The 19,775-nt window shown below is 40.3% G+C and overlaps 1 protein-coding gene across 4 annotated transcripts in view; it reads right to left on the reverse strand.

Annotated features, from left to right (window-relative positions):
• MAP3K20 (mitogen-activated protein kinase kinase kinase 20) overlaps positions 1–19,775 on the reverse strand; it is an 86,764-nt gene that overhangs the window by 47,356 nt on the left and 19,633 nt on the right. For all 4 annotated transcript variants that reach the window (XM_084523589.1, XM_084523588.1, XM_084523590.1 and 1 more), the window contains exons 3-7: positions 9,538–9,625; positions 3,220–3,321; positions 2,415–2,480; positions 1,371–1,399; positions 1,137–1,274 (exon numbers count right to left, since the gene is read on the reverse strand). In XM_084523589.1, coding sequence (XP_084379715.1) covers positions 1,137–1,274; positions 1,371–1,399; positions 2,415–2,480; positions 3,220–3,321; positions 9,538–9,625 — 423 coding nt within the window. The remainder of the gene's footprint in view (positions 1–1,136; positions 1,275–1,370; positions 1,400–2,414; positions 2,481–3,219; positions 3,322–9,537; positions 9,626–19,775) is intronic.

Consider the following 19,775-nt stretch of genomic DNA (forward strand, 5'->3'; position numbering starts at 1 on the left):
CCCTAGTTAAGTTAAGCAAGGATTTTTAAATCTGCTGATATAGGCTTCTTCTTTCCCCTTACAAACTGTCAACCTTTCATTTGTAAGATACCCCAACATCATCTCTCATATTTTTTCACTATAAACAAATGTTTGACAAAAAGTTTATGTAATCTATGTAGCCTTCCACTGGGACATCAGCTTAGCTATGTAAGACCATAGGTGCTAGTTTAAAAATACAGTGCATCCCTTACATCTCTTCCCACCCCTCAAAGAGAAAGGGGCAATATTTTATAATATATTGTTCTGAAACAACTCCCCATTCTGTCACCAACAGTGGAACCCAAACCCAAAAAGCTATGTAAACAGATACGCATGCAGACTATAACCCCACTTCCTTTTTCTTTCCTCCCAAAGTATTAATTACTGCTGTCATGGAAAGGTTATGGGGCAAGATTCATAATTGGTCTGACCAGTACTCTTTCTATCCTATTCTGTATTGCAGAGCAAAACCAATTTAGAGTTTGACTGTGGACAAAGTGAAATAATTCACATGACTCTACCTACAAATCTGACATTCTAATGCACTATTACTGATTATTTCCCCTTCATATAAATGACAAAGCCACGCTGGCATTCTCTGTATTTTTAGATTGGGCCTCTACCTCCACAAGAGGTACAGCTTCTATTTTCTCAGCTACCAGGTAACGATACCAGAATCTTTTAAACAGTTAAGCATAGAAAAGTGGCTACCTTTTTGATATAAACTCAGTGACGTTCCATTTTATGGAAGTTCTGGTATACACCTATTACAACACAACCTTTTTCTCTTCTGCTTCACTAAAGCACAAGCAGAGATTAATGATGCAGATTGCTCAGTGGTTCCTGCAAGCCTTCTGACATATGCTGAATACTTGCGGTAAAGCATGCATTTCCCACACTGGCATGCTGCTAATCTAATCAGATATGGACCTTACCAAACATGCAAGACACTGTTCTTCCTATCATTTTTAAACACGTAATTATAAATTATGGGTGAGGCCTGAAAAAGTGTGATATTTTTTGCTGTCCTTATTTAGAATTGTTGTTCCTGCATCCCATGAATTCTGTTACACTGGAGTTCTGCTACTATGCAGAGAGAAATTAGAGGCACTTACCACTCCGTACGAGTATGTGTCACATGTTTCAGACACTGGGAGACTTTGGATGACTTCTGGAGCCATCCATGGAAAAGTGCCCACTAATGACATGTGTGTTGTATGTGAGTGGAACCTTGAGGCACCAAAATCACAGATCTGGCAAAAATAAACAGATAGTAGAGTGTCAACCTAATTTATCAGCCATCAAAAGATCAAGCAGCAGCATCTCTCACATAATTAAAGTGTTCATACCTTTAACACGCCATCAGCAGCTATAACAACTAAAAATGAAAAAAAAACAATAGGTTACAAGAATGCCTTTAAAAACAAATGCAATATGTTTTCACAGAAAAAAAGAAAAAAAAAGTTTGCACTTTATCAAGAAAGCAATTCCATGCTCAGTGAGCACCCAAATATGCAGACATTCACAATTGTCCTGGTTTCTCTGAGCAGGTTTGGAGACCATCTGCTGAATACCTGAAAGCCTCTGAACAACTGCAAAGCTTTTCAGGTCTTACTAAGTTCAAAGACAGCAACACACCTATAACTAAAATACAGATAAGCTCCCTTGTCTCCAATGTAGCAGTTAGGCTTAACAACAAACTCTCCAAAAGATTTGTTAAATGAAAAGAAAAAATAAAAAGGAGATAATTTACAACTGAAATTAGATCTAGTTTTCTTGTGACTATTATTCCCCTGTGCAGATTATTAAAATTGAGTCCCTCCTGTCCCACTACTAGATAATGTTTCAGTTCAAATCAATATTCAGCAAATTTCATAAATGCTTGTCAACTGCCAAGTACAGTCTAAACAGTGCAGCTCTATGCTGAGTGTGCATTACTCAAAAGCATGACTATCTGTCAAACCACAAAACAGGCCATGACAAAAACAAGATTTTCAGATAGGAAATAATAGGTCTTATCCAGTCTACTGTGTCTGGTGCATGCCAGTCTTCCCTGGTACTCAACAGTTCTGAATAGAAAAAACAAGTGAGGAGTGTCCAGGCAATCTCTGACAGCTGATAAGATGGACACAATCACGGTCAGCCAGACACAATTTGAAAAGAGCCCTCCACAATGCTCTAAATGACGCCAGGGACAGTAGCAGAGCTCCAACAGCTTCAGAACAGAGAGGAGGGAGGAGAAGGAAATAGACTTTTCTGTGCCACAGCAACAGCCAGTGCAGCTTGTTGACAGCCAAGGTGTTCTGCACATTCTCAAAGCTCAGGTACAGATCTGAGTGCTACAATTACAGGTAACAGTAAATACAGAGCATTTTATTGTTTTGCTACTTTACCATTCCTGGACTTCAGATCTCTGTGGATTACTTTGACTGGAGCTTCCATATGTAAATAGTGCATTCCTACACAAAACAAGAGAACAGTCTCGTTAGGCAGGCTGAGGGTGGCCTCACTTATGAGCAGTCATGTTTTTTAGGTCCCATTACTCATCCTCGTTACAGGCTGGCTTATGTGCAGGCTGTATTGATCGGATGCGAGAAAAGCGAAGGTCCCCATAACCTGTTTGAGTAAAAATAACTAAGCAAAGCTCATATATCTCTCAGAGCACCTATATGGTATGTTAATGCTTTTTAACGTCATATTTAGTTATTTTCTCTAATGTGTAGAGAAATGAATGGTATGAATTTAATGTTCATTAGTTTACACTAATTCTTGTGTGGTCACAGAGAACCCAAAGGACAGAACAGTTTGTTCTGTATCATTATATGAAAAATGTCAGTATGTTTACTGAGAACAAGCTTCCTTAAATATACCAATTCAAATAAAATGTAAGGATAATTATGCACTTTACCTCATAATTACACTACATCAGCAAGATTGTCCTCTTGGGACTTAGGGGCAAACCATAAGTAAAACTGGCTCACAGAAGGCATTTTCACTCCTGAAATGATTTCCGACTCAAAATAATCAAGAAACATATTAAACAGTGAATGCTTGATGTTTTTGTTGTTGTTTGTGTTCTTTTATGGGCAATTTGAATAAGGAAGTAGAGGAAAGCTTTTCTGACTTCATAGGGAAAGAATCTCCAGCTTTACACCCTGCTGACTGTGTAAGACATAACATACCACTGGTCTTGCTTACCTTTAGCTATGTCAGTTGCCCAGGTCATGATATGATCCATATCCATCTCTTCACTTTTGTTACTATTAATGTAATCAAACAGTGAGCCAGCAGAAGCATATTCTATTAGAAAAAAAAAAAAAAAAAAAGGAAAAAAAGCACATGACAGTTTTAAACACTGCACCTAAATTCAAAGATCTAATAGAAACTCTGCCAGCTGCAGAAAGCAGCCAACTTCAAGCTTAATTTGCATTCAGCAGCAAACGTTATTAGTAGCATAGTAGGAGAGTAGTAGTTTGTTCCGGCTGTCCCAGCACAGACATAATTTACTGCTACGGGAAAAGAAATGTAAAATAATCTGTAATGACAGGCTTTAAAATTAAAAGGCGTTAGAAAGCTCTGGTGTAAAGAGAGCTCAGGCAAGGCAGTTCAAATTCTGGAGTAAAATGTTCTGGTGATTATTTTCTTTTTAAAGATTTATGAAGGATAGTTCTGTTCAGAGAGAGGCCTATGTAAAAATGGTAACACACCACTGAGCAATTTAGTCCACTTGTGACTTTACAGCTGGCATGCAAATGGTGTTAAGCTTTCACTGCTTTATATTCTGTTGGCCTAGGGCAAGTCAGCACAGCTAAGAAAGCAAGATGTTTTCTTACGCTCCTTATTCAGCATCAACAGAAGCTTTTCCTAACTTCTTTCACCTACACCTACAGAAACCCACAGCAGGATCATGCAGGTAGAAACAAAGGCTTTTTTGGCCTGTCAGTGTTTGAGAGTGTGACAGACAGAATCCAGTCTGACTTTCAGGGCTCACAGGGCTGTGAGCTGGAATACCAAGCTCATTACACCTACACACTTTTAAATGGGGAACTGGAAACAACAGAAACCTCCACCGTGCCACTTCTATATAGCTTGAAATTCTTCCATATTTAAACAGTGAACGTTCCTCTCCCAACCAGAACAGCAGTTAACAGATGAGATTGGTGGTACCAGATCTCCCCTATTATTTCAAAGAGGATACTCCCCACTAATCAGCAGTACTGTGTTTAAATTATGCCCCATAACAAAGGATAATTGTTTTGTTTTTTAAAAAGTTAAATCAGGTATTAAATATATGGTGTTCTATTAGGAAGAACAGGTTTGCAAGTAGAAAGGGACATACAAAAATTAATTTTCCTACTTCCCCATCCAAGAATAGAGCAGATCAAGTAATTTATTCATTAACAAAAAATGAAAGGAAGAAACTATGGACTTAACACTAAAGCAAAGTTGGGCAAATCTCCATGTGCAGCAGGTCACACTCAGCAGCCTAAAGGCTGTAGCTTCTTTGTTTAGTATTTACTGTAATTTCCCAAATAAGCTTTATGCTTATTTAGTTTTTTTGGTGAACCATGAACAAATACAAGATATTGCTCATCAGCTGAAGAAGCTGATACATTTTCTTCTTTCTGATTGCCAGGACAGAGTGAGCACATGCTGCTGTGTGTAGTCCAAGTAGCACAAAGAGTAAGGGGATGCAAGAAGCAATTCCAAGCCTTTCGCCCCTGTCTCCAAAGGCTGTTCAGTGTGCTCTTTGGGCAATCTGCAGAATTTAAAACAAGATTCCCCAAATCTTCATAGCTAATGAGGCAAACCAGCTGGTATACAATTGAAATGCCTAATTTCTGCCATTTGAAAGCAGCAACAAAATCCATCCCACCTAAGACAACAAAAATATATCTGGATTGCTGTTCATAATAGTATTAATCAATGAATGATAGATCATCGTAGGGTAAGTGCATACAAAGCAAACATTGCTCATCACCAACGAAATTGAAACCATGGGAAGACTACTAAGTGGGGAAGGAAACTCTGGGACAAGACAGAATCTGCAGCCTAGAATATGGGAGGCCACATGAGAAGATCCCATCGCTAAATGAAAGGAAAGAGGGAGTAAATAGGAAGTCACTTGCAAGCAAACACTAGTGGTAAGTTAGTTTTGGTTCATTGCTGCAGGACCATCAGCTGCAAGTAGCCCCTGCAGGAGACAGGCACGCTGCTTCTGATGTCACCGAAAGAGCACCAAGCTGCTGACCTGCACATTTCCTCAATTAAAACATCAGCTTTTTTTTTACCCATGATGTCATTATATATCTTATAAATGGATTCTTCAGGAATAGGCTGGCTGGACACTTTGCATGCCTTTACAATGCATAATTTGATCTGCTGGGGACAGGGATAACTGAGATCCCTGAGCCCTTCACTGCTCTGTGTGAATGGAGACGAGCAATCTTCAAGCAACACAGCTCGATCCTTTAGTATTTCTCCTCTGTATCTATTGTTCCACGGGTTTTTACAAGAGGGATATAGATTTGAAAATTATATTGTCAGGGTATTTTTTTTTTCAATAAAGGATAAGAGGTATTTGCTTTAGAAAGAAAAGTTGCAAATAGCAAACTGTCCTTTCCCTGTGGGATACATCGTATGCTTCTGCACAGAGGGGACACACAAGCTGCAAGAATCTTTAGGGAGGAAGCAGCAGTGATCAAAAACCAGATCTGAAAGCTAGACATCAAGACTGCTGTTGGCAGTCAACGACATCTAGAACGATGTGATTCATGTCAGCAGCTTGAGGGGCTGGATGATGAGCAGTAACACTGACATACATCCCAGTGGGGGAAACATGTTTTGACTGCACATGTAGATTTTCTCATTCCTATGGGGCATTCTCAGAGAACTATTTGACAATCCCACATAAGATGTTATGTACAGCCAATACTTAGCACATGCCAATGCTTGGCTGAATGCCCTAATCTCCATCATTTTCAAGAATTATTAAGTTCTTAGGATTTCTTGCTTGGGATTTTCTCTTGCAAGACATGGATCTCTGACTAAACACAAGATTGAAACTGCAGCACTGAAAACTACCCGGAAGACCATGGAGCGAACATCTCTCTAAAAGATAAGTCAAGCACAATTAGCATTTCTTTTCTCAGTATCCACGGTCCCATTTGAAAACTGGGAAAATGGAGCCTTGCTCCCCTTCCATCCCAAGGGACTCTAGACTCCTTGGAAATTGCATGGAGAACCCAATGCAGTTTAAAAATAAAATGTTTTTTCCTTAGCCAGGATGGATTCAGAGCTCCTCAAATAGCAAAGTGGTTGGACCACACAGAGTATAGTCTCCTTCCCACAGACAGTTAAAGAGTCCCCATTCCCAATGACATAATAAACCACTTTAGCTGTTCTCTGTCCTGTGACTGGCAAGCAGGTCAAATGACCTTCTCTGAACACTGACCTTTTGTGAGATCAAACTGAGGACTTTCTGATCCAGACATCATTCTGAGGTGTTGATTACACATTTGCTTTGTTAGTCTGCTCTCTGGTTTACACTTATTAAACTTACATTACAAATAATTATATGACCTGACTTATTAACTTTCTACTATTTTTATTGCTTAAACCAGGTATTTAAGTTCCTTTCTGATATGTTATCACCAGTCCATGCTCCAATTGGTGCAGGCTGTGGACACCCTTCATGCACCCCTGGAGTACTGGCTTCAACACCGCGACCTCCAGTAGCCTGACATGCCGGTAGGTACAGCAGCTCTGTATCTCACAAGTGCTCCCACCAAATTACACTGCCATCTGCTGTGATAACAGGAGGTCTAAGACACAGGTAGAAATAACTGAATTTTCAGAGGTTCTGTCCACAATCAGGAGGATTTCTACAGCTGATTAGAAGTTGTGTTTTTTTTCCAGCACATGTTGCTGGGTGGACCCTTTGCAGCAGAAGCTCCTGGAGAAACTTACACTAAAATGAAACCCTGGCCAGGGCAGCAAAGGTCAACAAGCAGATGATACTGCCTACAGACAGCTTGGTGCTATCTACATCCATAAAGACCAGGTTCTGCCCAGGAGGTGACAGACCACAGCTAGACCTGCTTTGTGGTGGGACAGCCCTATGGTGGCACAGCCCTGTGCCAATTGCAAGGCAATTGGCTCTGAGGCAGACACGTTCTGCAGCAGAGCAGGGGATTGGACTGGCAGGGCTAATTTTTCCGGCACTGAGCTCACTCGAGGGAGCCGCCAGGACCCGGCAGCCCTCGTGAGGGAGGTGAACGAGGCGAGAACGAGGCGTAGGCGGAGCCAGCAGCGCCCCCTCCCCGGCCGTTCAAAAGCCGCCCCTAGGGAGCGCGAGTGAGCAGGAGCACGGCAAGCAAGACTGGCAGTTAGGGCGTGGCACGGCAGGGCGGGGCGCAGCAGTTAGGGCGTGGCACGGCAGTTAGGGTGTGGCGCAGCAGTTAGGGCAGGGTGCAGCAGTTAGGACGAGCAGAGGGGGCAGAGCGTTCCCCCCCGCCCATACGAACACCTCTAACGGCGGTCTAGCGCTAGCTCAGCTGCAATGGTGTACACCAGGCACAGCGCTCTCCAGGAAGTCTGTGCGCACCCAGACCGACTGCCCGCTCAAAACTGCGGCAGTTCAGGTCCCCGGGTGCAGGGAGTGCCTGAGCCTGTTGCTACCACCCGCGGGGGGCAGAGAGACTGTGTGCGTGAGGTGCGAGCAGGTGGACGACCTGGTCCGCCTGGTGGCAGAGCTCAAGGAGGAGGGAGCTGGGCTTGTTCAGCCTGGAGAAAAGGAGGCTCAGGGGCGACCTTATCGCTCTTTACAGATACCTTAAAGGAGGCTGTAGCGAGGTGGGGGTTGGTCTGTTCTCCCACGTGCCTGGTGACAAGATGAGGGGGAATGGGCTAAAGTTGCGCCAGGGGTGTTTTAGGTTGGATATTAGGAAGAACTTCTTTACTGAGAGGGTTGTGAGGCATTGGAATGGGCTGCCCAGGGAAGTGGTGGAGTCACCATCCCTGGAGGTCTTTAAAAGATATTTAGATGTTGAACTTAGCGATATGGTTTAGTGGAGGACTTGTTAGTGTTAGGTCAGAGGTTGGACTCGATGATCTTGAGGTCTCTTCCAACCTAGACAATTCTGTGATAGTAATGCCTTTTCCTGGCAGCTGCACCAATCCTGTGCCTGAGGCCACACAAACAAAACTGCAGCGCTGAAGGTTGCCTCTCTGATCAGAGGTTTCTGAAAATGTTGTATGGGAAGAGAAAGAGCTGAGTACATTAATACCAGCTCCAAACCTGTCTTTCATAAAGATTCTGAGAACAGTAAAAAAATAAATGGCAGCATTTCAAACTGATACTACACTGTGTCACATGCAAACCTTATATAGGTGGTGGTGATGGGATAAATGTCCTCTATGCCTAAAGTAAAGAAGTCCTTTTTGAAGAAGAGCATTATGATCAAGTCAGGGGAATTCTCTTCTTTTGTAAAAATGATCAGGAAAAACATTCCCAACTTCTTTACCACTGGATGCACTGGATAACAGAAAAGTACAGAAAAGTGCTTGCTGAGCATCAGCCCACTAATCATGTACACAAAGTGGACAAGTAAATAGTGGAAGCCAAGGGTAAAAATCTTCATTAAAAACCCTTAGATTTGTAACACATGCATTTGTCAGTACACTACTCTTTACAGTCAAATTCTCTGACGTGTTACAGCCCTACCGAAAGACATCCCCTAATCCACACTTTCATGGTTTTTCTCTCTCCAAACATTGTTTCCGCAGATTGTAGATTTCTTTGCTTTAGGTGTATTTTCTGCTACCATCTTACCTAGTTTCTCCTGTACAGGAAAAGGTAAAAAAAAAAAAAAAAAAAAAAAAAAATCACATCATCTGTAATGTATTTTTTTATCTGTACCAAATCCTAAGATAAGAGAAGGAAGCTTGAAAGGGTGATAAGAAAAACACTGCCACTACCACACACTTAAAAATAACCTCCACATAATTCTAGAAATGCAAGAATGAATGAAACCCAGGTTCTAGTGAATAAAGGGAATTGTCTTATGGTGTCTAATAAATCCCTGACCCTGTTTCAAGCTCTTCCTATGGTAGGGAAGTTCACAATGTAGATTCTCATTATTTTTTTTAGTACAGGCAGAATTCATGGTGCAACTCTGCTCTGAGCAGACTCTCAGCCTCAAGCTCTCTCTCTCTCTCTTTTCACAGTGCTTGCGAGAACTTTTGAAAATCTCAGAAAAGGGTAAGAAAACACAGTCAAAGGTTCCATCTAAAGGAGTGCTGAATTTGGGCATTATGAATGCCCCGGGATCCAACCGCTAGCAGTATGGTTCCCACTTCCAGCACTCCCATTCATGTTGAGGTAGGTGGTGCTGAGCATTGTAACATTCAAAGGAGACCAAAACAGTTAGAAAACAATGGAATTGGGTAAAGTTAATACTTCCTAACATCAGAGTTTGACAGAATCAAGATGAAGGTCAGACGAGAAATGCTTACCTGTAACTATGCCATAATTTGGAGGTTCAATGACAGCTCCATAGAACTGAATGATGTTTTTGTGACTGAGCACACTGAGTATTTCTGCCTGTTGAAAACAAGCAAACAAAAAAGGTAGGCAATTAAGAACAGTGCATTTACTATATTAGTTTATTTTAGACCCCCATGGATATACACACACACACGCATATAGGAAAGACTGTTCACAAATTATTGGCATTCGAAAACCACATGAGATAGTTTGGCACATGAATGCTTAGTATGTTTGGAAAAAAGATCATACAATTCTTTCATGACCAAGGCACAGATGTAGAAGCTAAGTTTGGAAAAACTGAAGGCTCTGGAAAATTTTGTTCAAAGAAAGACCCAGGATTTTTGGCAGGGTTGTAGCAGTTCTATCCAGAATTTGTGTTTGTGCACAGAGCACTGTGGGTTCAGTGAGTCCAGAGCTCCAGGCTGTTGGAGCATACTGTGCACACACAGCTCAATCTGATGTTTACTGGAGACATGGAGTTTGCTAGGCATGCGCTGTCGAGTGTAATCGAATATGCACAGCAAGCATGCTTGAGATTGCCAAATAGCCAGCAGTGCAGTTGAAACTGCTTCTCAGAGAAGGCTGCAGATGTTTAAAAAACCTGTATAAATAAACAGGATCTTTGAAGTCCACTTGAAAAATGCTTCTAGGTTTGACAGAGAGACTGCAAGAAATGAGAATGTATCCACATAAATTAAGACACGTAGTCCCCCTGTCTTCTGAGGGATAAAGACAGATGTTTCCTTTGAGGTCTCACAACAGTTTTACCTCTTTTTACCTCTATAGTGTATTAAAATAAATATTCAAGATATTTTAGAAACAATTTTTTCTAAACAAATCTAAACAAATATAAGTATTGTGCAAATACAGATATATAACATTATACTTTTTTCTCTAACAATGCATTACTTACAGACAGTATCAGAAAAATCATTTTTAAAATCTGTGCTGTTCCCAGTAAATCACACCGCAGGCCACGACTCATCTGCAAGGCCACCCAAGAGCTTAACTGGCAGCTATCTAAGCAAACGTAGGAAGACTTGCCTGCAGATGAACAGCAATGCTCTTACAGGCAGCTGCGGGATCTGAGCGGGATCTGCCAGGCCAGGCAGGGCTATGGCAGCAGGAGCTCTGCCCTCCACCTGCTCTGTGCCAGACCCCTGCAGTTGCAGCAATGCTCGTAGTACACGCAGCACCCTCCAACTTCCTTCGGTAGCATCCTCTGGGATACTAATGACAGCCACTCATTCAAAACTCCACCTACGTGGGCTAGCAGAGACCCTTACGCTTCAAACATTTTTGTATTATGCTTTAATCTTCTTCAGGAAATACTAAATTGAAGAATGTCCTCTAATTCCTACCAGTACTCCTGCTGGATAACCAGGAGACCCAGTACTCCTTGACTGTCTACCTAAATACTGTTAGAAATGAAACAGGTACACCAGGCCACAAGCATCATTGGACAAACTATCTAGGCTGTTTTTTCTTGAATCAACCATATTTTCTTGAATACAACCATTTTCTTGTACAGTACTTAAAATCTTAAAAGTATTCAAAACACTGCGCACGCTACTTGCTGACATTTACAACATATGTACCGAAATAAGCCATTAAAGAATTGAAATGACTGGCCCCCCATTTAACCTTCCTGTGGCATGACGCGTTCAGATCATTGCCACAGAAGTAGCACTAGACAAATCTTTGGGAGATTGATCAAAACCACCCTGGGATGAGCACAGGCAAGGAGCACAGCCCTCTGCCCCACCGCAGCCAGGCCCACTGCCTGCTGTCAGCCCCACATGAGAGGCTGCTGAGCCCCCAAGAGCCCCACTGGAGTCACTGGGCAACAGGAGGGGCTGTAACTGCTCTCATTGCTTAGAAATAATTATTTCTGAATTTCCAAGATTATCTTATTTACAGTATACTGCACACTAAGATCACGTTCCAGGAGTCTGAAGAAATGCTGTGTCAACTGAGGCTATTAACATCATCTCAAAATTGACGTTCATATTCTAAACTTGGATTTAACGGACGCCAAAGCAAGCTTCCATCTAAGCATAAGGAAAGGCACCTACTAATTGCTCATAGATATCCCAAATTAGGAACCAGAGAGGAAGAAATTGCCAACTCTTTCTAAGGACCATTACTTGTAAAAGAAATCCTTTCTAAACAGTTTTAATCACTCTGCTGTTGTTAGCACTACACTTCTAGACTATTCCTTTTACGCTTTGCTCTTTTCAGTTGCTGTAGATCAGCTGTGAAATATATTAGGCAATTTAAAGACACCTACTCCTTACAGCGAGAACCAAATGCAAGTCAATCCACATCTTTGAAGCTTTTGTACTTTTTTTGACAAGAAAGTGCCATATTTCAATGAAAGATTGTGACCTTCATATAACAAATTACAAAGTGGTGGTTATAGACCAGTATTTCAAAGGCCTCTTAGGTACTTACGAGAACATTTAGAATCACCTTTAAGCACCAAACTCCTAGTTAAATCCCGAATTCCTAGATGCCTGGAAGAAAATCTTACTATGCATCTATCTACCTGGAGGCCACTTAAGAATGCAGCCCTCTCTGGCTTGGATATGACACACTCGCTTCCTTTGGTAAGTGCTATCTATCTTATATAACCTAAATGAGCATCAATTTCCTTCTAAAGCCATGGTGATGACAAGTAACAGGTCTTGGGTTACTTTATTATATATATATATTTTAATATTGGATTGAAAGAGAACTAGAGGATGCTCAGCTGAAGGAAAGGTACATCCCAAACACACCGATACAAACTTTTTGGATTTCTTCAGACACACAAGGTGATTGCAATGGGGTTGAATATTGTGTTTAGTCACTCAATAAGCTTAGTCACAGTCTGTTACTGATCAACAAACCATGCTAAAACTATCAACCTTGTAGTTACACCACAAGCATGGGTGAAATGGTGTTCCTTGCCTGAGTGCTGCTGAAGGGAACAACAGACTAGATACCACTTCTTGAAGGCAAAGAGATTCAGAAGTCTAAACAAACCTAATACACACTCTTGATAGTGGTTGAATTTTATAAAGAAGTCAAGGTCAGAGCAAATTACATTAAAAAACATTTTAACTGAATTTTCACTTATTGGTTCTTGTAGCACTACTGTAAATCAAACCCACTCAGTTATTCGTGATACAACTACAGTGTAAGGAGGAACTCAGATAATCCCTCAGTGTACAAACTAATTGCGTACTATGAACCATGGACTGGATCACAGTGCTTAATGGATAATTTCTTTTTATGCCTGTTTAATCTCTGCCTATTGACATAAGTGAAAATGTCAATTACCTCATCTATGGCTGACATGCTACTACAGCTGCCTTGAGAGCTGCTAGTACTGCTTTCACCCTTCTAGTCCAAATAGCTATGAAGAAGTAACTAGTATCTTGAATGTTTTCATCAAGTAAGATTAGGGTTCTCTTCTTGGCCTTATCAGTATTTAGCAATTTCTGAGTGGACACCATCAACACGGCTTTTCAGTGTGGCCAGCAGCATGAGCAGGCAAACTGAGCCATAGGGACACCATGTGCTAGCACCAAGCAGCCTGCTGTCACTGCATTTATGCCTACTCTGCCCTACAGATCCACCAAGATGTGGATCAAGACATGAGAAACCACCCTGCCAGTGGAAGGCCTGAGCTGGACAGGGCCCCCACTAGCCTCCAGCAGCTCCTCCTGGGAGGCCTCCTGCTCAGGGCAACACTGCGTTGGTACCAGTAGACCCAAGGCCCACTGAAGTACGTGGTGGGAATGGAAAGCAGCTCAGCTCTGAAAACATCCTCAAGGTCAACACTGACTGCAGGTGTGGGCAATGGCCATCCGATGCTGATTTGGCACTACTCCGGAACGCAGAAAAGGCCTCATCGTCAAATCTTTAATTGCAGCCGCAGACGCAGCAAGGCTGTGGACTGAAGCACTCTGCGTACAGCTGTGTTGTTGCCTGCCAGCTCCTCACACCAGCTGCTCTCGTCAGAGCTCTGTCCCAATTCAGCTGAAGTTAGCAAAGACCAATCTACTCACTCTGATGGAGTTACTCTTCTCTGCCCTGAAAATGGGCTGGAAAGTTGTTAAACTCACACTTCTAGTCAAGAGAAATGATTTGAGAGCTTGAGCTAGGAACTTATTCCACCAGCACAGCTGGATCTGCAAAAGAACATCTGTCTACAGTGTTTTCTCAGCATCAAAAGATTCTTTTGCTCAAGTCTGGACAAAGCAGTCCCACAGCAACTTAATCACCATTTTTTTGGGTACCTGTGGAGCAGCTGGCTGGGGAGGACAAAGTACTGCCTGCCTTCTACCCTGGTCTGAGCCCGCTGGTTTGGGACGTACATGGGAAATAAATGCAAGGCCATCAAGGCAGCCAGCAGCCAACAAACTCTGCTGTTAATAAATCAGTTAATTGCACAGCAAGAAGCACTGTTGCTCTGTGCAAAATTACAGGGTTAGAAATGGTTAGCTACTCAAGGAATCTGATTAATACAACAATTCTTAAGTGCCTTCTAATATTTATTATTATATTGTGCAGTAGTTTGGTTATTTACTTTTCCAAAGAAATGTTTGTCACATTTATTAAGGAGGTATTTACACACACTTAAGGCAGCTTTAAAAAGATTTTTTTCCAAGTCTTGTAGCAGTTTAAAGGCTCTGACCTTTGTCATGTTCTTGGGAGGTTTGTGACTTAGCAACTCCCATGTCTTTACAGTCTATTAAAAGGGCAGCTGGAAGAGGCCAGATGATGCTTTATTAAAATGATTCTGACAATCAAATCAAATAAAAAAAATAGAATGCTAACACAGATTAATCCTAAACTTTTATTTACAGATCTCTGATGAAAAATACATTCAGTGTCCATTAAAATTGCAGCTTACCAATACCTCAGAAATGCTTTCCTGTGAATTAACTGATGTCTAATACACTACACTGCCCCTTACAATACACTTTTTAATCTATTGGGTGTGTGGGGGACCTCTCTCCTCTGTGAAAACTTTTGTTTTCATAAGCAAGGTGAGAATAAAGTATTGCTCAATCCTTTCTCAAACACAGCTGACAACAGGAGAGTAAATTAGCTCAGAAGTTATTGGAAGGAGGGAGGCAGAGCTATCATATAAGATTCATTTCCCTAGGTAAAGGAGCCCAAAACATTGTGTAATATTATATCTGAAAAATAATCAGCAACTAAAACTACAGGCTTATGATTTCTTTATGTAATGCTGACAAATCATTAAGCCAAAAAAACAGATACTTTTCCAGAAGATATTTATGTTTTACATGTTTTAACATAAATATTATACAATGCCATGGAGATTCTTTGAAAATAATGCTGAGGTTTTGACAGCATCCAGAAATTACCCAAAGCAAATTATTTTTCATTACTTCATTCTTTCTATCCTTTTTAAAAAGTTAAACTGAATATAGCTCTTAATGAGCAGGATATGGAAACAGATTATGTAATTTAGCTCCTTCTAAATTATTTTCATGCCACAATCTATTATTGGTGACAAACATTCAAGTCAAAATATGCAATAAATAAAGGAAGACCTAAAGAGTTTCAGAAATATAAAACTCCTAAGAAGAATTATACAGCAGGGATATTATTCAACTGCTACAGTTTGGAACATTAACAAGAAAATCAAGCAGATACAAACCAAAACCTTAGAAATTTGCCTACTGTTTCATCTGCTTTCTCAAAGTTTTGTAACAAAAAAATAAAGGTTTTGTGCTCTGGTGTCTCCAAAAAGAAAGCTATTAATAAGCAAAGCACTGATAATCCCATTAAGAGAATGGTTGTTAAACCTATCAAATTGTCTTTGATAATAAGAAAGCAGGAAGAAAAGCACATCATCATGGCAAAATCAAAGAATCCTCAGTGAGATCTTTTAACTGCAATAAACAGTTATCACATGTTTTGATGAGTGTGGCACTCTTACAGCACAAACCTGTTGTCACCCATCTCAAAAGGCACTTGCATTACTTAAAACTATTGCTGCATCTTACTTAAAGTTGTGTGAGGCTGGGGTTCATTTTTTGTATTCAATTAGAGGACCACTTACCCTATTAAAAGGTGTTTTCTATAGCCCATTAATGAGCAGTTAAAACTCAGCATTTATGTATTCAGTCTTATATATTCAGTGTTATTGGGATACTGTTTTGTAAACCACATAGAAAATAAGGGTTAAATTACATTCTCAGATTGATACCACCAGCAGTGTTGTAAACAGCAGAATTACATTCCCCTAAGTACATCTACTATGACATACAAAACATGTATTTAAAAGAATTTTGATTGAGCACATTTCAAAGCATCAAATTTGCATCCAAAATTATGTCCTATGCTGTTGAAGCTCCAGAGATTAAAAGTGGAAAAATAAAGGAAAGTAACAAATTCTCATTGCTATACAATTGTCTTATAGTCATTTTAAATCTGCTGTACTGTATCACCACGCAATTTTTATTCTCATTTTTGGAAATACAGTGGCAGAAACAGATAATTTAAAATACCTTGCATTGACTTCTGGGTTGTAGCCCTTTTTTTGGTAGTAAAATATATTGGATATTGACCATTTGAAAAGAAAACTGAGTTTCACAATCTCCAGTAACCTTTCATACTAATCTAACTTTGCAGTTTTAAAGACAATTTTAAGATTATGGCATTAGAAATACTATCTAGTGAATTCAGAACATCCCCATCAAAATACTGTAAAATAAAGGTTTGCTCAGCTCATGGAAAGCAAGTTAGTCCCTCCCAAAAATCAAAGGAAGATTTTTCCTTGCTATGTGGCAGCAGACCCTTTGCCTTATACAGTAAAAATAATTTAGATGAAGCTAACTGACTTGATCTTGCCACTGCAGGACCTCAGCTGAGCAAATACAGTCCACCCAGAAGTAACCAGTGATTGCAGGATCATGCTGTTGGTCTTCCCCATGACAGGGGGTTAAAAAGAGAAGAGGCTGTATAAATAAAGCCACAGCATCTGGGATAAAATTAAATAACTGTGTTGTCTGTAGAAAATCCTTACGTATGCTTAATAAGCTTGAAAATTGCATTTTGAGGTATGACTACATTACCATTTACAAAGCACAGATACCATGTATATGTATTCACAGTTAGTAGAACCTTCAAAATACATAAACTATGCATTTGTAATGGTGTAACAGTTTAGAAATAAGCAATATCATAAATATTTTATTCAGGTCAATTTACAGTGAGAAGCTGTCTCCAACTGCAAGGCAACACCAGCAACTGAGTAGAAACAATCGATGTGTGGACTGCACAGCACATCTGAAATACCTGAGCTCCTATAGAGCAGTCTGTTTTCAGTAATAATTTCTTCTCTCAATGTCAGGAAACTTTTCCATTTCCTCTCATGTATTCTGAACACAAACTTGCTTTGAATATGGAGTACAGCAGCAAAACCCACAACATTTTGAAAATACCAGGAAATAATGAAACATGAAAACTTTCTGTCCCCCTGCTCACTCCACTCCGCTCTCATCCTCCAGCCAAAAATATCATGGGTATCATGGCTAACACGCAACATCTTAATCTTTTTCAAACCCAACAAATGGAATAATATCTATGGAAACTATTTCTGAGATCAAAGTCACTACAAATCTCGTATCAGCCTTGTGGAAAGACATACTGGTATGACAGTGATGGGCAAAGCCAAACCCCTTTCAACGAAGTTTCTTGCAATGCTTAGGAACATCAGAAGAGAAAATGATGTCAAAGAGGTATCTGGACTGAGTCCGTATTTATCCAACTAGAGCACTGATTTTCAGCCTGAGGTCTACAGAGTATTAGTAAGGGATCTGGATAAGAGAACTTAGAAGAACAAGTCTAATCTCATTATACAGTGGCTTTTGCTGACCAGTTAGCACTAAGACTCCAACAAAGATAACAGCAGCTGTAGGAGCTCTGAAGAAGGCTTCCCCTCAGTTATCACTCAAAAATTACCTGTTCCTTGGGTACTACAGAAAACCACAGAATTGCTCCCTACCCAGAGACCACCTACTTTGAAAAGACAAAGTTTTCAGCACAGAAATTCTAGCTGTAACCAGCTGACATAAAATGAAGGAGAGAAAATAATCACTAGTTACAGACAATTCTTCTGCTGAAGTGTCTGAGATTCCTCCAGCGAAGCATTGCTCACACCACATTTACTTATGCCATGACACAAGTTCACAAGATCTGGGGTTTTCAAGAAAGTAAGTCATCATTATAATTTGAATCTCTGACCGCTGTGTATTATAGGAATGTGACTTACCACATCTTCTTTCTCTACTTATGCAGTAAGCATCCCTCTTGCCTCAGGTTACAGGCAGATCTCCCTTTCACCTACTTTAGGTTAACAATAAGCAAGAACAGCCTCTGGGAACACAGGACACCACACACTGCACCAAAACCTGACCCGTCCCTTCTCCAAGTGAGTACCACCGCCCTTCAGCCAGTGCCACCACATCAAGCAACAGCCAGAACCACAGACTGCAATTCAGCGCTCTCTGGCTAAGTCAACACCTAGACCACTATGATCAGAGGCACCATTCCCAACAAAACTAAGGTTTCAGGACAAATTCCTCTCCTGCTTTTCAGAAAAGTTATTCTTCTTTATCTAAGTTGAAAAATGAATTTTATTTGGAAACTTGGCTCAAATGCTACCCCTACTGGGTAGCGATGGTCAAAAAAGTGAAACAATACAAAACTCCTGAAATTTGAAGCTTTTACTTTTATTTAAAGTAGATCCAGTGTTTATTTTCTGGGGAGGACTCTTCACGCTGCCTTCATGGAACCTCATTCTTTTGCCATTAAGACTAAAAAACTTCAAATAAAACAATGACTAAATTAAGAACTTTAGGGGAAAATAGCAATATTTAAAAATTAATTTTAGTATCAAAAATAAATTTATTAGTACTTTTGTACTATATATTTCTGATGTAGCTTTTCTTTGATGAATTCCTTATATTGACTTAATTCTAACCATCTGCTTACTAAGAACTATTTCTATTCCTCATTATACTAAACTTGTTTTCAGAAAAGAAACTTTCATTTCTTTTTTTTTTTTTAACTTCATCTATATATGAATACAAGCTGTAAGCCTCAAAATAGATATTTTTAAAAAGGCAATAACCTGAATACCAGCATCTCTGAAGTCTGCAGAAACTGGAAATCTAGAAGACCCTATCTAGAAGAGGGACAGATACTATTTACAGACTGATCCTGTATCCTGCGAAGGCAGTTGCTCTGAGTTTTACGAACAGCAGACCTACAAAGAGCAGTGGGCTTGCACAACTTTTGTAGTAGGATTCCAAATTAAGCCAGAATTCTGACTACTCTTCTCCAGTCAAACACTAATGCCCCAAAGACAGGTCCTTCCCCAGTTACGACAAAACCAGCAGCTGTACCACAACCCTGATGCACGTCTATGCTGCAAACTTAACTCTGCGGTTAGAACCAACCAGGAAAAGCAAAACTGAATTGTGAGCGAAACTTGGACTGTGAAGCCTGAGACCCCTTCCAGATTCTTTATGATGGTTTGCAGAAGAGAGCACGTGCAACCAGTCTTCCTCTTAAGAGAGTTGCTTGGAAGAAATCAGTGTCACACCTGCCGTTAATTCTCAAACTTCTCTAACTTGTATGTACAAGCATACCACAATTTCTAAAAGAATACAGATGTAGGAAAAAGCAGTAAATAGACAGTTGAATGCAAAACCAACACTACTGCAATAATACTCCACTACTTAACCACAATGTATTTTAGGGGAAACGTGTAAAGGGAAAGAACATCTTGCAACCACATTCAGCTTTGCCATTTCTCCATTTGTGAGTTTCTACTTCCATATCAGTAACCTGTACCTTCAGATTTCATCTTAATTTTCTTTTTCGTCATTTTATTAGAAAAATTCCAGACAGAATTAAATGTGGGGAGGGCCATATAGAAAACTAATGGGAAATTAAGAACACTTAAAAGGCCAGATAGAAAATTGAGATACTCTATTTTGTGATTACAAAATAACTCACTCACACTATTTCCTCTATCACTTTGCACTGTGCTTCCTGAGGATCTGTAATAAATGAAACAGTAAAGAGGAAGCTGGAACATTGTATTTCATGAGCTCACAGGAACTTCAGGGCCATAGTCACATTGTGCTGCGTAACAATGAAACCTCTCTCC

The sequence above is a fragment of the Aythya ferina genome (assembly GCF_964211825.1).
Source record: "Aythya ferina genome assembly, chromosome: 6".
NCBI classification, from domain to species: Eukaryota; Metazoa; Chordata; class Aves; order Anseriformes; family Anatidae; genus Aythya; species Aythya ferina.